Below are 23,535 nucleotides of genomic sequence, written 5' to 3' on the forward strand. Positions count from 1 at the left end.
CAAAATTGATAGTGCTTGGTGAGTGATTGCATGCTGAGCAGGAAGGGGAGGGCAGACCCAACTCCTAATGGTGCCCTTTGTCAGGATAGGGAATTTAGGAGGACGAAGTCTTTTTCTCAGCCCAGGAACCAGCGTCTCTGTTTCCATTTATAAGACCTGCACCCATTTATTCTATTATTGGTTTATTGCAGAACATAGTGTAGTCTAACTGCTTTTCCTCTACTTTTCTGTTCTTGCAACAAGGAAAAAAATACTAATGTTTTTAAGGAAATCTGATGAAGGCTATGAAGGTAGAAAGAAAGGCTAGTTTTTGGTTTAGAAAACATTAGCAAGATAAAACATGTAAATCAAAATGGAGAACTAATACATTTGTTTTAGTGATTCAGGAGGAAAAGGCAATTCATGCTTTCACTTGAATTATCAGGATGATGCTTTGCTTTACAAGTGACCTAAGAATGAGTGTTATAGTATGCTTTTTGTAAAAAATTTATCACCAACTGGGGCATTGAAAGTAAGTTTCCTATGTTATACAGCTGCTAAATTGGGCAGGGACAACAGAGGAGGCACTGAATAGTCAATGAAATTGGAAAGAATTTAGATCATCCATGTCACACAAAGCCAGCAAAGGCTGTTTGTTGACTGTTAGCTGCTATCACACTGGCTTGATATTAACATTCTAGTGAATAATTAAAATATTCCTGTTTATTTTTTAATAAAAAGAAAAAGCATGTATGTTACCTCAGAGTCTGTAATGATACCTGTAGTCGCATCCATCAGATGTTGAGTTTTTTTTTTTTACTAGGATTGTAGAGTAGATAACTTAGATCATTAAAAAGCAGATTTTTTTTCTGCCTTTTTCTGCATTCTTATTTTACAGTATTCAATATGCCATTCAAAAATATAAAATAAGAATTCTTAAAACTGCTCTGAGACATTTTCATTATAGTCAGTATTTTCTAAATTGAGTGGTTATTAAATACATTTTTCTGCCGAAATTATTTTTGAAGTACATGTATCATTTTCATTTTCTGTCCATAAACGCATACCCAGGCAGAACTAATACTCTATTTCTTCCTGCTGAAATTCAGGCTCCCCTTAGAGGATGGGTTAGTAGGTGCAGCAAACCACCATGGCACACGTATACCTATGTAACAAACCTGCACATTCTGCACATTTATCCCATTTTTTTTTTAGAAGAAATAAGAAAAACAATTCAGGCTCCCATGAGGTGATCAGGTACTTCTTTATAATTGAATATACTTTTCAGCTGAACCCACCCCTTTCCACTGACTGTTGTTTTCTTTGGTTGTTCCTTCAGGCCTAGAGTGGAAAAGTTTGGTGTTTTATTCAAGACAATTGACTCAGAGAAAAGAACAACTCACACAGAGACCAGCAAGAGATTCGTGCTCAGTAACAAAGAGAGAGTCATACAGACTTTTGTGGAGCCATGGTCTTAGGTCTGTGTGATGTGTTTGATGCTCTGCAAGGTGGTCAGTTTACAGGGTGACCAGACACCACCAATTTCTGGAGGATCTGCCTGAATTTATATCCACTAGATATTAGTAACAGGCTTAGTAGAAGAGTTGGAATAAAATTGCAACTGAGGAAGGACAAGAATAAATGGTATCAGAGGAGAAATTTTCCCAGGAAGGCAAGGTCGTGAGTTAGGAGAATACTAAGACCGAATGCTCTGTCTCCTGCTTCCCTGAGTCAGAAGCGGCGGGCACGCTAGAGGAAGCAGCATTTTGCTGGAGACTTTGTTGAGAAGTCAGATGCTTTGGGAGCTTAGAAAGGAAACAAACCCCAATGTGGACTTTTCAGACAAAATAATTGCTTTCTTTGCCTAATCAAGTAAAGTTAGGATAATGATTACCAGGCACTTTGTAACAGCAAGGTTATTCTTAACTCTAAAGTCAAGGTTATTCTAAACTCAAAATTGTTTGCTAGAGAAATTACAAATGTAGAAAGAAATACCACATAGGACCCAATGTATATAACTGTTAGTTAAATGTGGCTGTCATCTGTTACCAGGAACTAGCAAGAACTGTGGCAGAGAAATTAAGAATACCCTCGCTCCTCACTGCTGCACTGCAGGGTTTTTCCTTTTTCTCTCCTTTTTTTTAAATTTCAATTTTTATTTATTAAAATTGTATATATTTGCAACATACAATGTGATATTTTGATAGACATTTTGAAATAATTACTGTAGTCATGTACCCATCTCCTCACGTTACCATTTTTTTGTGTATGTGTGGTAAGAACCACACAAATCCTCTCAGCAAATTCTGAGTATATAATACAACGTTAGTAATTAGAGTCCCATGCTGTACATCCTCTTCTCTTATTTCCTTAGCTAGTTGCTACCTAGGACTCTTTATCTCTCCGGAACCTCCACTTTGTCTTAGACAGGGCAGTAGTGCTGTTCTCTTCTCTTCCCCTACACATGTTGTTCTCCTAGACCCAGTGCCAGTTTCTTGGCTATATCCTCCTTCCTCGTGTCATCTCTTTTTAAAAATCTCCTCCCCTGCCTCAGCTCTGTGCTGAAATACCCTGGGGAATTGATTTTGGATTCATTCTGAAATATAAATGACCTAACTGTAGTCCTTGGTATATTTAAGACCCACTCCTTATGCTCCTACCCCTTATCACCACAAACTGGGTGCCTTAAACAACAGAAATTTATCTGAGTTCTGGAGGTTAGAAGTCTGAGATAAGGTGTCGGCAGGGTTAGTTCCTTCTGAGGGCTATGAGGAAGAATCTGTTCTGTGGCTCTCCCCTTACTTCCGGGGGATTGTTGACTATCTTTGGTGTTTCTTGGCTTGTAGACGCCTCACCCCAGTCTCTGACTTTGTGATCACATGGTGTTCTTCATGTTGTGTCTGTCTCTTCACCTGGTGTTCTTTTTATGAGGACACTAATCATATTGCAGTAGGAGCCCACCCTACTCCATTACGACCTCATATTGACTATGCAAGCACCCAGGTTCCAAATAAGGTCACATTCTTACATGCTAGGGCTTAGGACTTCAACATATGAATTTTGGGGGCTCCAGTTCAGTCCACCACAAATGAGTTCAAAATGAGGAAAGCAAAGCTGGAGTTCAGGGAGAATCTTTTTGGCTCATTTAGCTTGTGTGCCTAAGGGCTGAGTGCTTGTTTTAGGTAAGAGAGAAGCTGTGAGGGTTAGAGTTAGGGTTAGGGATAGGGTTAGAGAAGGCTACTACTGTAGGCTAGATGCCAGCTAAAAACAACTGCTGGGGGCAGTGGACAGGGAAGTAGACTGCAGGGTTGATGTAAGAAAAACAGGTGAGTCTGCACTTGTCGGCAGAGTGCCAGGAAGTGAGAGTGTCAATTTCTGGCTCATGAGTGAGAAGTATTCCTAGTTAGTTGTGCCCGAGAAGCCCCCAGCTTCCATAACTCCTCATTGCCCCTTCCCCCCAGAAACCCTCTTTGCATCACCATCTTGAGATTCCTTATCCAAATTTAAACTCCATTAGTAATTTAAAGCTCTGAGGAAGTCCATCCCCAACCTGGAAGATGAGAGAAGTGTTCTGGGTTGTAGAGCTAGCCAGTCAGGTGCATCCGGGCCTTCCTGTTTCCTAAAACATCATTGTGCAGAATGCTTAGAAGGAGTTGGTAGGGCTGTTCGTTAGGTGCAGTAAGAGTAAAACATGCTTTTCTGGGCTGGCTGGGACTTACTACCGTATGAAATCTGGAAAAGTACATTCTGATTTCCAGCCAGCTGTGAATTTACAAACTTTTGGAATCTGTCTGTTTCTAGATTGGAGAATGGCATTACTAAACTGCTCAATTTAATAATTAGAGGTAGAAAATATAATTGGTTTATCTTTGTAGTCAAATAGCAGTTTCATATATGTAGATAAGTTGAATCTGAATGTGCAGCCAAATATTCAAAATATAAGTAGATGCAGAGAAAAAATTAAAAGCACATATAATTCCCCCAGAGACCCTACATAAAGCAAAAGGAACAACTGCAGAAAAGAAAAGAAAAACCCACCTCCTCCCTAACAGTCTTGTTCTCCCACCAGTCTTTGATTTATAAATCTAGAAGCCTCATGCTTTCTGGAATCCTTAATAAAAAATGACTTTTAAATGCCACAATTCTTACTTTTTCTTAGTGCATCGGTAAAAATTAAAGCTAATAAGGAAAAGAGACTTCCCAGTATTTTCTGACAGAAGAAGAAAGAAAAGGACTAACTACCTTTCTAAATGTTTAATAGTGATCACATTAGCTTATTCAATTGTATGCTCTCTTAAGAAACAAGAGGATGTTTGCACATGTATCCTTTGTGCAAATGACAACAAATGACTTAATGGGGCTTTGGTTCTTTGTTACATTCTTTTTTCAAAACCAGAGGTGGATTATGTTCATTAAATTTTTTAAAGAATTTAAGAAAATCCTACTATAAACTAGGAGATATCTTGGGAGTTTCCAAAATCAAGGTTAGGAACCATTGATTTATAAAGATCATCTGCATATATGTGTTTCTTAGTGCAAGGAGTTAGAAAACTTTTGATAATTTAACGGGATTTGTGAACCTATTTTAAGAGTTAGAGTCTGTGAATAACTAGATAAAGAAGAAACAGAGCAACTGAGGATTTGGTTTTATGCGCTGTAGAGTTCAAATTAAATTTTACTAAAAGGCAGTTGAAAAGTTTAAAAGATTACCTTCTCTTTCATTTCATGCAGTCTACTTCAGAACTAGTCATCATAATGAACTCAGCAGACGTGCCCTGGAATGATTTGGAATACTAGAAAAGTTACTGTCAGACTTGAAAAGGGGCCAAGCACAGTGGCTCATGCCTGTAATCCCAGTGCTTTGGGGAGGCTGAAGTGGGAGAATCGCTTGAGGCCAGGAGTTTGAGACCAGCCTGGGCAATGTAGGAAGACTCTGTCTCTACAAAAAAAAAAATTTAAAATTAACAGGGCACGATGAGGCGCACCTACAGTCCTAGCTACTTAGGAGACTGAGATGGGAGGATTACTGGAGTCCAGAAAAGGAGTTCGAGGCTGCACTGAGCTGTGATTGCACCACTAGTCTCTAGCATGGATGACAGAGGAAAAAAAATAAAAATAAAAAGCTTATTCTGAAGACCAGCTCGCTTCAACCGAGTAAATGAAGAAAGCTTTTATGTTTGGAACTATTTTCTGCTAAAACTGATTTCTGAGTTGTGTTCTGTTAATATCTCAATCAAAACTTCTTTGACAAAAACATCTCATGGTCATACAAGTTTCGGGAATACTGCATGAATATACCCCTGCAAGCCATTCACAGTACACGTGCATTGAGAAGAGACCCTGCAAGTTTACAAAAAGAAAAACTTGTATATTTTTGGATAAGTTCATCATACCAAACTCATTTTTAGTATGGCAGAGTTTTTATTGTGTATCATTATTAATATTGAACCAAAGAATAGAGCAAGTGAATAGTTATTAGGTTCTGTTAAGTCCTGTAGACATAGAAGATTATGCTCTGTGGGAATATAAATTTTTAAGCAGACAAGATTACTATGAACACATAACTGTAAGAGCATAAGCATGCAGGTATAAGTGGTCCAATTTTAGAAAACCTTCCTTGCAATCTCTTTAAACACCACCCCCTCCCCATTCCTGCGGCCATTGTCTGAAATTCCGGTCCTCACACGTTCATTTAAGCCTATTAAAACTTAAGTCTGTTTAAAGGATGTAACATGTTCAGCAAATGTGTGGCCTTACTTGTGGAAAACCAGCTAATAGATGATGAGAACTAGATGTGGACTTTGTGAAAATATTGAATAAAAACAAAATCCAATGAGCTGAGACCGTTGGTGACAATCCCTTCGTCACCCTCTCCCCTCTTTCACCCAACGGAAAGAAGTCAGGACATTTGTCCAACCCAAATCCAGAAACCAGGAAAAGAGGAAGTTTCTCTTTAGGCTGAAAATTGGGTTGCCAGTTGAGACTTTTTTGTATTAATGCTCTTGACTAAATAAATAGCTGGAAAAAGAAAAAAGCAGAAAAATGTAATACAAACTTATGCAGTTAAATGACTGTCTGGGACTAAAGTCAAGAAAACAAAGCCCAAACGTTACCAATTAGTTAGTGAGAGGCCCTCATTTAGAGTGTGCTGAAACTAAACGACCCTCTCTCTGCACGTGGCCCCTCCAGCCCTGCCATCCGGAGACAGAAACCTCATTCATTTCCACATGTCGTACCCGACATGAATTCCTAACCTGTCACCGCATCCTGATCCTACCTCCTAGCTATCCCCCTCCTCTCCAGCATTTTGGACATGTCTGTCAGCATGTGTGTCTGCCTGTGTCTCACAGAGGAGTAGTGTCCAGTCAGAGACAGAGACTTATTTATCAATGCTGAGCGCACAGCCTAGAACATGGTAGTTATTCACAGATATTTCTGATGGGACGGAATAGTTAAGGAAAGTTCCTAAGAGTTAGGAAATGTAAGCCTGTATTACCATCAAGAAATTCTGGAAATTCCTTCTTGGTTGCTTTAACCTTGAAAATATGTCTTCTCCGTGTGTACTTCCACAGCTTTCTCATGTAACTGTGTTATTTTTAAAATATTTGTCAGGTTATGTATCGAGCTCTTAGAACAGTACCTGACCCATGGTAAGTGCTGGATAAGTGTATTAGAGAAAATCTTTAAATAAAAACCCGTTTGTTTATACAAGTAGGCAATTGCAGCCATAGAGTCATTGTAAAATTTAGTTATGTCTGTTATAGACATTTTTTATTCTGTTTTTTTTTTTGTTGTTGTTGCTGTTGTTTTTTTTTTTTTGAGACAAGGTCTCACTCTGTTGCCCAGGCTAGAGTGCAGTGGCGCGATCTCGGCTCACTGCAACCTCTGCTTCCGGGGTTCAAGTGATTCTTGTGCCTCAGCCTCCTGAGTAGCTGGGATTACAGGCATGCACTACTGTGCCAGGCTAGCTTTTGTATTTTTAGTTGGCCAGGCTGATCTCGAACTCCTGGCTTCAAGGAGTCCACCTGCCTCAGCCTCCCCTAGTGTTGGGATTGCAAGCGTGAGCCACTGCGCCCTGCCGATAGACATTATTCTTTATTAAAGCTGCTCTAATACAGAATTCATGTAGATTTTGTAAGTATTTATTAAGTTTCTACTATCCACAGGGCACTGTGCTAGCTGTATGGTCAATATAATGAGGGTTAGTGAGGCAGGCATGGCTCTCAAAGAGCGTGTAGTTCATTAGGGTGGGGAGTGAAGGGCAGGCACAGAGAAAAATTTCTCAGTTCATTCAGGCCCAGTGTCTTCTTCAGTTAGCTTTTTAAGACTTGTACCTTAGTTTCTTCCTTCATTTTCTACTATTGTTGAAGCTCCTTATATTTTCTGTATATTGATAACGCAGTTTTTTGTTTGTTTTGTTTTGTGACAGAGTCTCATTCTGTCACCCAGGCTGGAGTGCAGTGTGGCACAATCTTGGCTCACTGCAACCTCAGCCTCCTGTGTTCAAGCAATCCTCATGCCTCAGCCTCCCCAGTAGCTGAGATTACAGGTGTGTGCCACTATGTGCCTGGCTAATTTTTGTATTTTTAGTAGAGACAGAGTTTCGCCATGTTGGCCAGGCTGGTCTTGAACTCGTGACCTCAGGTTTTCTGCCCGCCTTGGCCTCCCAAAGCGCTGGGATTACAGGAGTGAGCCACTGCAACAGGCCAGAAAACACGGTTTCTTTTTCTCGGTTTCTTCAGCAACATGCAGACACACTGGTGTACAGATGCTTCATTCACTAGTGTCCCAGGCGGTTGTTTCTCCAACAGGAATCCTACTACTCTGTGGCTTCTCACCTTTAGCTTTTCCTAATATTTCCTAATAGCTTTCTCAAATCTCTCCTCCCTTGGTCCTTTCCTTCCACATTTTATTCAGCTGGACTCTGACTCCTGAATGATTTGCCAGTGTAGATGAGGTGGGGAATTACCTGCATAGGCATAGCTGGTGGTGTCTTAGGGGTCTCAGCTGCACAGAGCAGAGTGTGTGAGGGAAGGATTACTTGTGTCCCTGGTTGCAGAGTCTGAGCGATCCCCCCTGGTAAACTAATGTAGGATATCTTTGGATATCCAGGTCAGCAGAGTGAAAATAAACAGTCCAGGGTCTGTGCTAGGATTGAGTGTGGCCACAGATAGCATGGAACATGATAACGGTGGCTTAAATGGTTTTTTCTTGTGTAAGAAGGAACTCTGAGGTGTAGCCAGTCACCGCTGTTGGCTCATCATGAGTGTCAGGATTGGGGCCTCTCTTGCGTTTCTCTCGTGGTTATAAGATGGCTGCCACAGCTCCAGTCATCATGTTTATATTCAGAATGGGAAGAAAGCAATGACAGTGCCATGTAATATTGAAGGAAACAGTTTAACAGGGCTAGGTAGGATTTTGACTGGCAAAGAAAGGACATAGAGTACTACAAACTTGATAAGGTAGAAACTGCAAAACAATAGCTGCTCTGATGTAGGGGCAGAAGTGCGTAGCAGTTAAAATCTTGGACTTTGAGTTAGAAAAACATGGATTCATGACACAATGTGTTCCTCAGTCTCTATGAAGCCTTTTTTTTTCTTATTGGTAAGAGGCGTATTATGAAGATCAAATGAGGGAAGTTTTAAGGTGAAGCCAAGTACTTAGCAATTTTCAGAAGGGAAACCTATTCTGTTCCTCCTCCTCCTCTTACTGTTGTATATGGTTGTCAATCAGAATGAACTAGAATCTAAGATGCTTTCGGGTGACTAGCAAAAGAGAACAATGGAATATTGGATTAAATTCAGACCCTGGAGAGTGGAAATCCTAGGGTTTTATTCTTTTAGCAGGTTTTGTGATGAAAATGTCATGATCAAACCAGTCTCACTGTTCATCCTATATTACAACACTTTTTAGATCTTTATACTTTAAATTTTTCATCATCTTCAGTTTCCATGGATTAAATATAAAAAATTGGGCCAAGTCAACCCAGACAACCTCTTCTCGAGTAAATTTATGATATTTGTGACAAATAACCAAATAAATAGATCTCCAGCACTGTTAACTGTCTCTAACCCAGTTTCCCAAATGCCTTTTTACTTTGTAGGTTATCATTATGAATCTCATTTTCCATTTTGGTAATAAATTTAAGAGCTGAATTTTTTTCTCACTAAGGTTTTATATTTTTAAGTTATCCATGCATTCATTTTGGATTTTGACATTTAATAACTTTCCTGAAATACACGGGAGAAATTATATCTATGACGTAGAAGACTCTAACATGTGCTTTAAGGGGAGGAAATAAACGTCACACTCAAAGCAATTATACAGGAAGTATTAAAAACATTAAATATGTATCAGAAATTTAAAATGCACGTTTAAAAGGCAAGTAGGTAAAAACCCTAACTTTGGCAGTATACATGTTAAGAAATTATTTATATTCTATTTTCTGCTGAGCAGAAATCTAAAAACAAATGACTTTTAAATCAGACCTATTAGTTTTGTAATAGGAAGTTCTGTGAGAGACAGACGAAACCTCTGTGTTAAGTGTGCAGTATAACCTCTTTGTCTGAAATATACACGATTACCTTATGGTTGTGTATTTCTATTTAAGAGTTTTAGTAAAGGGAGCCAAGCCCTTCTGCTGTGAGGGAAATACAGCATGTGAACATATATATTCATGGGCAAGGCATTGCCTTGAAAACAAGTGTGTGGCATCCAGGGAGATCCTAGATGAGTTCTAGTTGATATGCAGAGTGGATCCAGGTTGCGCGCATGTTCAATATTAATGCATGACTTCTTCAGAGTCTAGGTCAGGACCATTCTTCCTGCCCCCTTCACAACTTTTTCCTTGCTTTCTCCTCGCCTCATGTGTCTTCAGGAATTTGTGAATGATTCTGTTATCCCAGTGATACAAAGCATGATCTGGCAAAATTTGATGGTGACCTTTTCTGCTTGTACCCTTAGCGATCGATGAGGTTTTCTGGGTGCCGTTGCTTTCTCCTTTGCCAGCATATACTGCTTTTGTTGAGGAATCAGGGTCTCTGGTGGTCACCAAGTGAAAAGGAATAAAGATTAAAATGAAGGCATGACTAGTTGAAAAATAGAGACAGAATTTTAACGTGAAAATTGTTTATGAACAGAAGGAGAGAGGCTGCATTGTCTTTATAAGTGGTTAGTAAGTGGAGACTGCGGTCACCTAGATGGCCAACCCCAGGGCTCCATATAGCAAATGCTTTCCATTCAGGGCTGTTTCAAAGTTCACCCATCTATGGATCTGCTAATGGGAAGCACATAAGTCTCCAGGTACAGTGAAATAATCACCTGGAGATAAAACTCCCCACAGAAAAATTAACACAACTTCTTTTATGAAAGACAGGTCACTGTAAAAAGAAACTCTACCCACTTATCATCAATTGTTGAAAAAAAAGATTTACGATGACATTGAGGTATGATAATCTCAAATACGTTCTGCATTGTTTTTAAAAGCTTTGTGTTTAAAATCCATAGCACTTTCTAATCCTGATAAAGTAGCCTAATTTTCTAGCTTGCTTTGTTCAGTAAAATGTATTTCTAAATCCATTTTAAGCAGCTATTTCTTCAATTTGAGTAATTTTCTCTCAAGTTAATAGATTCCACACAAGCATACCTGACTTTTAATGTTAATATATACTATATATTCCAAACTTGCTAGTGACAATAGAAAGCACAATCAAAATGAAATTCAGTTGTTTAACGCATATCTAGCTTATTTTGTTAAAATGTTTCTTCATTTTACTCATCTTTGCCAAAGCATAGTGATACCAAATCATATTTTACAGGTTGAATATCCCTTATCTGAAATGCTTGGAACCAGAAGTGTTTTGGACTTTGGATTTTTTCAGATTCTGGAATATTTGCATATGTTTGCCCTAACCCGGTTGAGCATCCCAAATCCAAAAATCTGAAATGTGAAATGCTCCAGTGAGCATTTCTCTTGAGTATTGTGTCAACAGAGTTTTGATTTTGGAGCATTTCAGACTTTCAGATTTGGGATGCTCAACTTGTACCTTGCTTGTATTGAGGTTCTATTTCCCCCTTCCCTCTCAGCAAAAGTAAAAGAAAAAAGAATGTATTAGATATGGTGTTGTCCCATCATTCTTAGCAAACTATCACAAGAACTGAAAACCAAACACCGCATGTTCTCACTCATAGATGGGAACTGAACAATGAGATCACTTGGACTCAGGAAAGGGAACATCACACACCGGGGCCTATCATGGGGAGGGGGGAGGGGGGAGGGATTGCATTGGGAGTTATACCTGATGTAAATGACGAGTTGATGGGTGCAGCACACCAACATGGCACAAGTATACATATGTAACAAACCTGCACGTTATGCACATGTACCCTACAACTTAAAGTATAATAATAATAAATTAATTAAAAAAAAAAAAAGATATGGTGTTGTCATTTTAACATGAGATGACTTTAAAACTACCATATCAATGAAAGGCATTTGCCTAACATAGTAAGTCCCTTCATCAGTAAGGTCAGCTATAGGAGCTGGCCAAGAAGGAAAAACATTTTGATTTTGAGGCATTTGGCATTGGTAATTTTATTTACGGATAGGTGTTTTCATTTTATATTGAGTCTAAAATACCTTAATTTTTTGTTCAAACTATTATACCTATATTATAATGCCTGTGGATATTTCTGGCATTTTCTTCTGTTTCCAGGGTACTGGCCTAATTTCCATGAATCTCATTTTTTTCTTCTCAGCAATGCCACTGGCTCTCTAAAAAACAGGATAATGTGATGGAGACAGATAAAGAATTTTTCTAAATTAGGTGGTCAAACCAAGAAAAAAACATATAAAACATGCATAACTAAGTCAGTGTTTCCTCAAAGGGGTCAGAGTTTGGTAAAGAAAAGCCTTGTATTGTATGCTGCTGTGTATGCAGTTTATAGAAAAGTACTAGCATAGAGTGGGTGCTTAGTAAGTATTAGTTAAATGGATGTTGAAGGGTTGGGAAAGAGAGGAGTTGGGTTGAGCACAGAGATGTGATACAAGTCTACACAGTCATGAGTTTATAAGTGTAGTTTTAGAGTTACTCCTGTGTGTTTGAAAACTGAAAGCAAAGCCAGTTCCAGAACAGGATTTAGGGGCCAGCCAGCTGGGCAGTTTCCCAGTGCGCTAATCTCTAAGAGGCATTGAAACCACTGAAAATATTCACGACAGAGGAAACTGTATTTCCTAAAATTTCTCTACTGTCTGTTATTGGGATTAGACATAAGGCATTCCAGGGCTGTGCTCTCCTGTCCTTTAAAGAGATACTCTCTTTTTTCTAAGGAGGGCAGGTTGAGTTACTTACAGATCTTTTGTTTTGCTGGGTGAAGTATTCAAATTTAGGAGCAGAGCTGAGTTCTTTAGACAAGAGATAACAGTCAAGTGCTGTCGTGAGGGATCTTCTTATTCTATTCTACATCTAGGCAGAATTAAGCCTTTTTTCTCAATAAATTTTAGGCCAACATTTAAAAGATATTGGTGTAAAATGGTGTCAAATCGTTAACCTACAGAGTGATTACATGTATTGGTGTCTCATTGAAGCCCTGGAACAATTCTGTTGAACAGAGATATTTAATTTAAAAGTTTTTAATAGCCACATTAATTAAGTGAAGAGAAACAGGTGAAACAGTAATTATAATATATTTTATTTAATCTAATAAATCTGCAGTGTCATTTTAATGTGTAGTCAATATAAAAGTTATTGAGATTTATTACATTGTATTTTTTTGTGTCAGGTCCTCAAATCCCCATATGTGTTTTATACTCATAGCACACACTTCAGTTTAAACTAGACACATTTCAAGTGCTCAGTAGATACATATGGTGTGTAACTATCATATTGGACCATGAAGTGTGGCCCTAAACCAATCAGTAGAGTCAGTGACTCCCAGTTGGCATCATTGAGCTGGTCCTAAAAGGTCCTTTAACCAGAATTCTCTCTTTGACCAGTGTGAAATTCCCAGTGTTGATAGCGATCTTTAAAACTCATTTTAAAGCACCACAATTACGAATGTGTTGTGAAGTATTTTTCTTCAGTAGTAATGCTTAGTTTAATGTGTGATTGCAAATGCTGTTCATTTGTGATATGGTTAGGCTTTGTGTCCCTGCCCAAATGTCATCTTAAATTGTAATCCCCATAATCCCCACATGTCAAAGGTGAGACCAGGTGGAGGTAATTGAATCATGAGGGCAGTTTCCCCCATGTTGTTCTCACAATAATGAGTGAGTTCTCACGAGATCTGATGGTTTTATAAGGGGCTCTCCCTCCCTTCGCTCGGTACTTCTTCCTGCCGCCTTGTGAAGAAGGTGCCTCGCTTCCCCTTCACCTTCTGCCATGATTGTAAATTTCCTGAGGCCTCCCCAGCCATGCTGAACTGTGAGTCAGTTAAACTTCTTTCCTTATTTCCTAGGCTAAATGACCTAGTCTCAGGCAGTTCTTTATAGCATTATGAACGTGGACTAATACAGTAAATTGGTACCGAGGTAGCGGGACACTGCTCTAAGGATACCCGAAAATGTGGAAGCAGCTTTGGAACTGGGTAACATGAAGAGGCTGGAACAGTTTGGAGGGCTCAGAAGAAGACAGGAAGATGTGGGAAAGTTTGGAACTTCCTAGAGACTTGTTGAATGGTTTTGACCAGAATGCTGATAGTGATATGGATAAAGAAGTCCAGGCTGAAGTGGTCTCAGGTGGAGGTGAGGAACTTGTAGGGAACTGCAGCAAAGGTCACTCTTGGTGTGCTTTGGCAAAGAGACTGGTGGCATTTTGCCCCTGCCCTAGAGATCTGTGGAACTTTGAACTTGAGAGAGGTGATTTAGGGTATTTGGCACGATAAATGTCTAAGTAGAAAAGTGTTCAAGAGGCAACTTGGGTGCTCTTAAAAGCATTCAGATATATGCCTTCACAAGGAGATGATTTGGAATTGGAACTTACGTTTAAAAGGGAAGCAGAACATAAAAGTTTGGAAAATTTGCAGCCTGATGATGCGATAGAAAAAACTCACTTTCTAAGGAGAAATTCAAGCCAGATGCAGAAATCTGCATAAGTAACAAGGAGCCAAATGTTAGTCACCAAGACAGTGGGGAAAATGTCTCCAGGGCATGTCAGAGATCTTCATGGCAGTCCCTCCCATCACAGGCCAAAGGTCTAGAAGGAAAAAAGCACCAGGCCTAGGGCCTTGCTGCTTTGTATAGTCTCAGGACTTGGTGCCCTGCATCCCAGCCATGGCTAAAAGAGGCCAATGTACAGCTCAGGCCATTGCTTCAGAGAGTGCAAGCTCGAAGCCTTGGTGGCTTCCACATGGTGTTGGTCCTGCAGGTGTACAGAAGTCAAGAATTGAGGTTTGGAAACCACCGCCTCAGTTTCAGAGGATGTATGGAATCACCTGGATGTCCTGACAGAAGTTTACTGCAGAGGGTAGCCCTCATTGAGAACCTCTGCTAGGGCAATGTGGAAGGGAAATGTGGGGTTGGAGTCCCCATACAGTGTCCCCACTAGGGCACTGCCTAGTGGAGCTGTGAGAAGTGGGAGACCGTCCTCCAGACGCCAGAATGGTATATCCACCAACAGCTTTCATCATGGGCTTGGAAAAGCCACAGACACTCAATGCCAGCCCGTGAAAGCAGCCAGGAGGGGTACTGTACCCTGCAAAGCCGCAGGGGCAGAGCTGCCAAAGACCATAGGAACCCACCTCTGCATCAGCGTGACCTTGATATGAGACATGGAGTCAAAGGAGATCATTTTGTAGCTTTAAGATTTGACTGCCCTGCTGGATTTCAGACTTGCATGGGGCCTGTAGCCACTTCATTTTGGCCAATTTCTCCCATTTAGAACAATTGTATTTACAATGCTTGTATCTCAGTTGTTTCTAGGAAGTAACTAACTTGCTTTTGGTTTTACCAGCTTATAGGTGAGTGAGACTTGCCTTGTCTCAGATGAGACTTTGAACTTGGGCTTTTGGGTTAAAGCTGGAATGAATTAACAATTTGGGGGACTGTTGAGAAGGCATGATTGGTTTTAAAATGTGAGAGGGACGTGAGACTTGGGAAGGGCCAGGGGCAGAATGATATGGTTAGGCTTTGTATCCCCACCCAAGTCTCATCTTGAATTGTAATCCCCATAATTCCCACATGTCAAGGAAGAGACCAGCTGGAGGTAATTGCATATTGGGTGTGGTTTTCCCTATGCTGTTCTTGTGACAGAAAGTTCTCATGAGATCTGATGGTTTTATAAGTTGCTTGTTACCCCTTCTCTTGGCACTTCTCCTTGTGCCTTTGTGAAGAAGGTGCCTAGCTTCCCTTTCATTTTCTGTCATGATTGTAAGTTTCCAGAGGCCTCCCCAGCCATGCTGAACTGTGAGTCAATTAAAACTCTTTCCTTTATAAATTACCCAGTCTTGGGCAGTTCTTTATAGCACTGTGAAAACGGACTAATACAATTTGGTCAACCTTATCTGTGGAGGGAAGTATCATCAATAGATAACTGTATCTATTTAACCAATGACAGGTTACATCTTGTTGATTATGGAGGAGGCCTGTATTATGGATGTCATATTTGGCAGCTAATGGGAAACCATGTCCAGAGAAGACTAGGAGCAGCTTTAAAATATAAGTTCAGGGAAAAGAGTAAAGGTACAAATTGATACATGTTTTGTCATTTGTCAGCTAATGATACTTTTCCTTGTAGTTACTTTTACTAGGCAGTTTTTCTTTTTTCCTCATTTCTCCCTCATGAACTCACTTGCTTTGTTCCTTTTGTTAAATTGAGATATAGTTTACGTACAATAAAGTTTACCCTTTAAAGTGGTTATGGTGAACCCCCTTCAAGCGTTTTTAGCATTCTCACAAAGTTGTGCAGCCATCTCTTTGCCCCTTTTCTCACATGGGTAGCCAATTATCCTTGGATCATGTAAGCATGTCTTTGTGGAATCATAGTCTCCAGATTTAGTATTAGTATCACATTGGTATCTCCAAAGCAGCTTTGTGCGTCCATATTTACTCTGGCGAGTGCTTCAGCCATAACACTGGATCTTTATTATATTGCCCCAAACCAGAGCCCTTTGTTTTAATTACAAATCTTCTAGGGCTCCCTTAACATAACTCTCCTTCCTTGACAGCCATACTCAGAAAATGGGAGGGGAAGGGGAGAAGGGCAGCAATATTTTGGAGAACCCATATTTGAATTGTTCTCTATGTAGATATTTAAAAACATCCTCAGGAGAACTAATACAATATTAAAAGTTAGAGAAGTGGTCTTGTTTAATCTTTCAAACAACTGTAAGGTTTGGGGTTTTAACACATTTGAAAAAAAGAAAGGGATTATTTAATTCAAGTGTTTACAAGTTGGGTGTAGTGGCTCATGCCTATAATTCTAGCATTTTGAGATGCCGAGGTGGGCAGATTGCTTGAGCTCAGGAGTTGGAAACCAGACTGGACAACATGGTGAAACCCCATCTCTACAAAAAATACAAAAAAATTAGCTGGCCTGGTGATGTACACCTGTAGTCCCGGCTACTTGGAGGGCTGAGGCAAGAGGACCTCTTGAACCCAGGAGGTCAAGGCTGCAGTGAACCGTGATTGCACCACTGCACTCCAGCCTGAGTGACAGAGTGAGACCCTGTCTCAAAAAAAAAAAAAAAAAAAAAAAAAAGATTAATCAGCTGAAACCCACTCTAAAATAGAAATTATGTACTTTGATTAGTAACTCATTTCCAGCATTACTACAGTTCTGAGGTTCATTTTGAACACCCTAAGTTTTAAAAGTGAAAGGTAACATCTGACTTATTGGACATAACTCAAGGACTCTTGTTTCGATCCGGTGAGTCTACCACATATTTTGAAGGGTTTGCATAATTATGCAGAATCTTCTCCTAGTCAGTAACCAAGGATTATACAATCAGAGTCACCACTTTGCATTCCACTTAAATCATACTGTTTTCCATTATTTTAAAAGTTGCAACTTTATTTTTATTGAGGGGAAGGCAACCGGAAGAAATGTGGTTATCATAAGATAGTCTTTCCTTTGGGGCATTGGAGATATTTTCCAACGCTAAAATTGTGATTTCTTTCTGACTGCCATTATGCTTGAACAAGTGTCATTGCTTAATTATCGTGTTCTATTGCATTGCTAACGTGATGGACTGGATGGACAGAGAATTACTCTATAGCTCACTATTCTGATTGGAAGAAAGCACTAGAAAGAGCAGGTGTTTGAATTTTTCAGTTTTCTTCTTATGCTTTTCTTTCTCTCTTTCTCTTTGCCCCCTTTCTTACATGGGTAGCTAATTATCCTTGGATCATGTAAGCATGTCTTTGTGAATCATAGTCTCCAGATTTAGTATTAGCATCACATTGGTACCTCCAGAGGGGCTTTCTGCTTCCATATTTATTCTGGCCAGTGCTTCAGCCGTAACACTGCGTCTTTATTATATTGCCTCAAATTATTTCCAAACCTGTGTTGAACAAAAGAATACAACATTGAAGACTCTTTTAATTTGAGGGCTCATATCTTGGTATATACCCTGTTTATTTTTTTTTAAAGTGTCCCATCGCAGATTGCAAGTAAAAATTGTGTCAGAATTACCATTCGAAACCCTCTAACTTTAATCGGTAATTTCTTAGAGAGCGATAGAAAACATGGTGCTAATGAATAATGTACCCAGAAGCTCTTATTATAGGGTTGGCATGAATTCCACTTAATGACAAGCTTTCTCAAGCAGCAGTTGATTTAAAATCCTATTTTTCATTAGTAAAGTATAAAATGTTAATAATACCTTCCACTGTGCTGTTCTTTTGTAGCATAGTAGCATATATCTTCCCTGTTCACCATGGACTCTTTTAAAGATCTTACTAGTAACTTCCTATATCATAAATAAGATTTGTTCAAGAAATAAAAATGTGTGTTTTCCCATTGTTAGCTATATGTTTTTCTAATAATCACATCTGAAGCTTATTATACGGTAATAGCCTTAAGATATTATTTTTTTAAATGTACTACTTTGGTCTTAATACTAGTTTTTAATCTCTTCTTGTTTCTATGAAGTCTGAATGAGATTTTCAAAATTGAATAATAATTTGATCCGTTAATCTTTTGAAGCTAGTAATTTTATTTTCCTCTCTTTACAGTCTCTGAGGTTCGCAAATGAATAGAGCTTCATTACTGCAGTCTGCATTTAATAACCATTATCCATTATCTTGTAATTAAGACTCCCTGTAACGAATCATGAGGACAATGCAAAAATACATAGTACATTTCTTTAATGAACTGGAAAATGTTCATCTTGTTCTATTTAGTAATGAGTTGCTGAATAGTCATTAAATCCACTGGAGAATAGAGCTAGATGGATTTTGAAGACTGTCTTGAGTTTGTGGTTAATCTATTAGAATTAAAATTTCATCTTCTATTTTTATCAACAGCTGATTAGAAGTCATTCTGTTTGACCAAATTGATTAGAAGACCATATACAAGGGCAGCTGTTGTTTAATGAAAGTTTTTAATGAAACTGTACCATGGAGACTTGTAATTACAGGCCTTAGAAAAGCTTTGAGTTGCCTTAGACCACAAAAATAGTATTGTGCTAAAGATTTCAAATTAGGAAAATAAAAAAATACGATTTAATATGATAGTATAAATTTATTATTAATTTTAATTTCAACTAATCACAGTTGAATATTAGTCTACTTAATGTGTTTCTTTTGACTTTTTCAGTCCTTTCATCTCTTAGTTTAGTCATTTAGATGAAATTATGGGCACTGATGAAAGAACATTTACAGGGATAGCTATTGTAATTTGAGATATTTTCTCATAAGGTTTTTTTCCCCAAGCTGAGCAGAGGTAAGCTTGGCTAATGTTAGATTTACGTGAGCTCTGAAGAGAGTCTGTAGTGCTGTGTGGTGTTGGTAATTCAAAATGTAGCATTTATTTCTCTAAGGTAATTTTGTTTTAGCAGAAGGGCAAAGGAAGCAATATTAAAATGAGAAGTAAAACAAAAGTGTGTCCTACTTAGTCCCATTGGAAAATCCATTTTTCTTTTGACAGTAGTAAAGTACTAATGTACTTTCTAAAATATTTTGTGTAATTAAAGCTAGATCTTATTCCTCTCTTAAAAAATAGCCAGTGTCTGCATGCCTGAACTATTTTTAGTATCTTGTGGTCTCTGGCTCTCAATTGTCCTTTCTCAACACATCCAATACAGACACTAAATTTAGCATCTTAAAACTAGTGTCAGACCTCACGTTACCTAAAGGACAGAGCCCAGTGTCTGTAGGTTCAAAGCTGTCTATAATATTTTCCTAAGGGATATTTACAGTCACATCTTCTAAAATGTACATTCATATGTCTATGTATATGCCCATCCTCCCACCTCACCTCCAACACAGACTTCTTAGGTGTATTCATTCATTATTGTTCGGTATGCCTTATACTTTCTTTGCTTTTGGTGTTTCTTCTTATGGTGGTGTTCTTCCACGTGTGCCCTCTCATCTTTAAATTTTGTCTCTCCTTCAAGCCCTGTAACACATTCCTTCTGTTCCATGAAGCCTTCCCGTATTATTCTAGCTAAAGTTATTTCTCTGATCCTTTGTAATTCTTATTGATCATAATACTTACTGGGCATATGATATAGTTTGGATTTTTGTCCCGTCCAACTCACATGTTGAAATGTGATTCCCAATGTTAGAGGTAGGGCCTCAAGGGAGGGGAATGGATCATGGGGGTGGATCGGATCATGGGGGTGGATCCTTCATGAATGGCTTTAGCACCATCCATTTTGGTGATGAGTGAGTTCTTGCTCTGAGTTCACATGAGATCTGTTTTTTTAAAAGAGTGTGACACCTCCCTCCATCTCACTCCCACTCTCACCATCTGACATGCCTGCTCTCTTCGCTTTCTGCTGCAATTGTAAGCTTCCTAGGACCCTCACTAGGAGCAGATCCCAGCACCACACTTCCTGTACAGTCTGTAGAATTGTGAGCCAATTAAACCTCTTTTCTTTATAAATTACCCACTGTATTAGTCCACAGGCTGTAGAGGAAGCACGGCTGGGGAGGCCTCAGGAAACTTTTAGTCATGGTGGAAGGGGAAGCAGGCATGTCTTAAATGACTGGAGCAGGAAGAAGAGAGAGTGGGGGAGGTGCTATACACTTTTAACCAGATCTCACAGTAACTCACTATCACGAGAATAGCACCAAAGGGGAAATCTAGCCCCATGATCCAATCTCTTCTTACCAGAGACACCTGAACATTGGGGGGTTACAATTTGACATGAGATTTGGGCAGGGACACAGACTTAAACCATATCACTCAGCCTCAGATATTCCTTTGTAGCAATGCAAGAATGGACTAACACAGAAAACGGGTACCAGGAGTGGTGTGTTGCTATAAAGATAGCTGAAAATGTGGAAGCAGCTTTGGGACTGGGTAATGGAGAGGTTGGAAGAGTTTGGAGGGCTCAGAAAAAGACAGGAAGATAAGTTTGAAACTTATCAGAGACTGGTTAAATGGTGTGACAAAATGCTGGCAGAAATATGGACAGTGAAGTCAAGGCTGAGGAGGTCTCAGATGGAAATGAAGAAGTTATTGGGAACTGGAATGAAGGTCACCCCTGTTATGTCCTAGTGAAGAACTTGGCTGCATTATGTTCATGCCCTAGGGATCTGTGGAAATTTGACTTTAAGGGTGATGAACTAGGGTATCTGGAGGAAGAAATTTCTAAGCAGCAAGGCATTCATGATGTGGCCTGGATACTTCTAACAGCCTACAGTCACATGCAGGAGCAAAGGAATGACTTACTGTGAAACCTTATATTTAAAAGGGAAGCAGAGTATAAAAGTTGGGAAAATTTGCAGCCTTTCCCTGTGGTAGAGAAGGAATTCAAGCTATGGAGCAACTACTTGCTAGAGAGATTACCTTAACTAAAAGGGAGCCAAGTGCTCATATATAAGACAGTGGGGAAAAGCCTTGAAGGCATTTCAGAGGTCTTCAAAGCAGCCCCTGCCATCACAGGCCCAGAGGCCTAGGAGGAAAGAATGGTTTTAGGGGACAGGCCCAGAGCTCCACTGCCTTGCACAGCCTCAGGATGCTGCCACCAGAATCCTGGAAGCTCTAGCTCCAGCCTCAACTGAAAGGACAACTGATACAGCTCAGGCTGCTGCTGTGAAGGGTACAAGCTGTAAGCCTTGCTGGCTTCCATGTGATGTTAAGCCGGGAGGTGCATGGAGTGCAAGAGTGAAGGGGGTCTGGCAGCTTCCATGCAGATTTCAGAGGATGTGTCAGAAAGACTGGGTACCCAGGCAGGAATTCTCTACTAAGGCAGTGCTGAAGGGAAATGTAGGGTGGGAGCCTACACACAGAGTCTCCACTGCAGCACTGTCTTAGTGGAATTGTGGGAAGGGGGCTGCCACTCTCCAAACCCAGAATGGTAGAGCCACCAGCAGCTTGCAACTACCACATGGAAAAGCCACAGGGCAGAGCTTTCTAAGGCCTTAGGAGCCCACCCCTTTCACCAGTGTGCCCTGGATGCAGGACATGGAGTCAAAGGAGATTATTTTGGAGCTTTAAGATTTAACGACTGCCCTGCTGGGTTGGGGCTTGCATGGGGCCTGTAGCCCCTCCCTCTCTTTTTTGGCTGATTTCTCCCTTTGGGAATAGTAATGTTTACCCAGCGCCTGTGCCACCATTGTATCTTGGAAGTAAATAACTTGTTTTTGATCTCACAGGCTCATAGGTGGAAGGAACTCATCTCCAGATAAGACTTTGGGCTTTAGACTTTGGCATTTTTGAGCTAAGACTGGAACAAGTTAAGACTTTGCAGAACTATTGGCAGGGTATTGTTGTGTTTTGCAATGTGGGAAGGACATGAGACTTGAGAGGCCAGATGCAGAATGATACAGTTTGGATGTTTGTGCCTTCCCAATCTCTTGTTAAAATGTAATCCCCAATATTGGAGGCAGGGCCTGATGGAAGGTGTTTGGATCATGGTACTAGATCCCTCATGAATGTCTTAGCACCATCCCCTTGGTGATGAATGACTTCTCACAAGATCTAGTTGTTTAAAAAGAACGATCTCTCTCTCTTGCTCCTGCTCTTGCCATGTGACATGTGTGCTCCCTCTTTGCCTTCTGCCATGATCGTAGGCTTCCCAAGGCCCTTACCAGGAGCCAGTCCTGATACCACACTTCTTGTACAGCCTGAAGAACTGTGAGCCAATTAAAGTTCTTTTCTTTATAAACTACCCAGCCTCTCAGGTATTCCTTTATAGCAATGCAAGAACGGACTAACACAGCATATGTTCAGAGCAGCTTAAGTACCAGATATTATTCTTATTTCCACCCACACCTAATCTCTAGACAATAAAGGCTTGGCTTAATACTTAAGGACTTCCAGTTTCAGCTTTAACATATAAAGAGCTTGGAAGTTGTCACTCCTGTCCTTAGAGCAAGAAAAAGCAGAATTAACGGAAAATTAGTGACTTTTCTCAGACCCATCAAAGACCTGAGGTCACAAGGTAGGATATTTTATAATGATGAGGGGGTCATTTCTCCAAGAAGACATAACAATCCTAAATATGTATGCATCTAACAATAGAGCATCCAAATATGGGGCAAAAATTTGATAGAACTGCAAAAAAGAAATAAACAAATCTACCATTGTAGCTGGAAACTTCAAAACTCCTCTTTTAGTCACTGATAGCCGAAGCAGGCAGAATAACAGCAAAGATATAGTTGACCTGAACAGTACTGTCACTCAATATGATCAAATTAACATTTATAGAAAACTTCATCCAACAACAGCAGAATACATATTCAAGTTCACATGGAACATTAACCAAGATAGACCACATTCTGGTCCATAAAACACACCTTAACAGATTTAAAAGTCTGAAAACCACACAAAGTATGTTATCAGACCACAATGGAACTAAACTAGAAATCAATAGTAGAGAGTTAGCGGAAAGATCCCCAAATGTTTGGAAATTAAACAACACACTCCTAAATAACATATGGGTCAAATAAGTCTCAAGAGAAATTTTAAAATACTTTGACCCAAATGAAAATAAAAATACACCACCAAAATTTGTAGGATGTTCCAAAAGCAGTGCTTAGAAAGAAATGTATGGCATTAGATGCATATATTAGAAAAGAATAATCTAAAGTCAGTATGCAAGCTTTCATCTTAGGAGGGTAGAAAAAGAAGAGCAATTTAAGCCTAAAGCAAACAGGAGAAATAGAAAGGAGAACAGAAATGATGAAATTGAAAACAAAAACAACAGAGAATTTTTTTTTTTAATATCCTAAAAGCTACTTTTTTTTTTTTTTTTTTTTTTTTTTAAGCCATAAGATTGGTAAACAGCTAGCTAGGCTAATCAAGATTAAAAGAGAAAAGACATAAATTACCCATATCGGAAATGAAAGAAGGGTCATCTCCTCTTCCCATGAATATTAAAAGGATAATAAAGGAATGTATGAACAGCTTCATTTTCACAAATTTGATAACTTAGGTGAAATGGATCAAT

The 23,535-nt window shown here is 39.4% G+C and overlaps 1 protein-coding gene across 3 annotated transcripts in view; it reads left to right on the forward strand.

Annotated features, from left to right (window-relative positions):
• The window catches only part of DERA (deoxyribose-phosphate aldolase), a 201,903-nt gene that overhangs the window by 90,527 nt on the left and 87,841 nt on the right, over positions 1 to 23,535 (forward strand). The window contains exon 7 of one of the 3 annotated variants that reach the window (XM_021922079.2): positions 1,319 to 4,893. The exons of the other annotated variants lie outside the window; for them this stretch is intronic. Coding sequence (XP_021777771.1) covers positions 1,319 to 1,467 — 149 coding nt within the window. The 3' untranslated portion in view covers positions 1,468 to 4,893. Of the gene's footprint in view, positions 1 to 1,318; positions 4,894 to 23,535 lie in introns of those variants that run through there. 3 annotated transcript variants of the gene reach the window in all.

The sequence above is a fragment of the Papio anubis genome, chromosome 9 (assembly GCF_008728515.1).
Source record: "Papio anubis isolate 15944 chromosome 9, Panubis1.0, whole genome shotgun sequence".
Classification (NCBI taxonomy): Eukaryota; Metazoa; Chordata; class Mammalia; order Primates; family Cercopithecidae; genus Papio; species Papio anubis.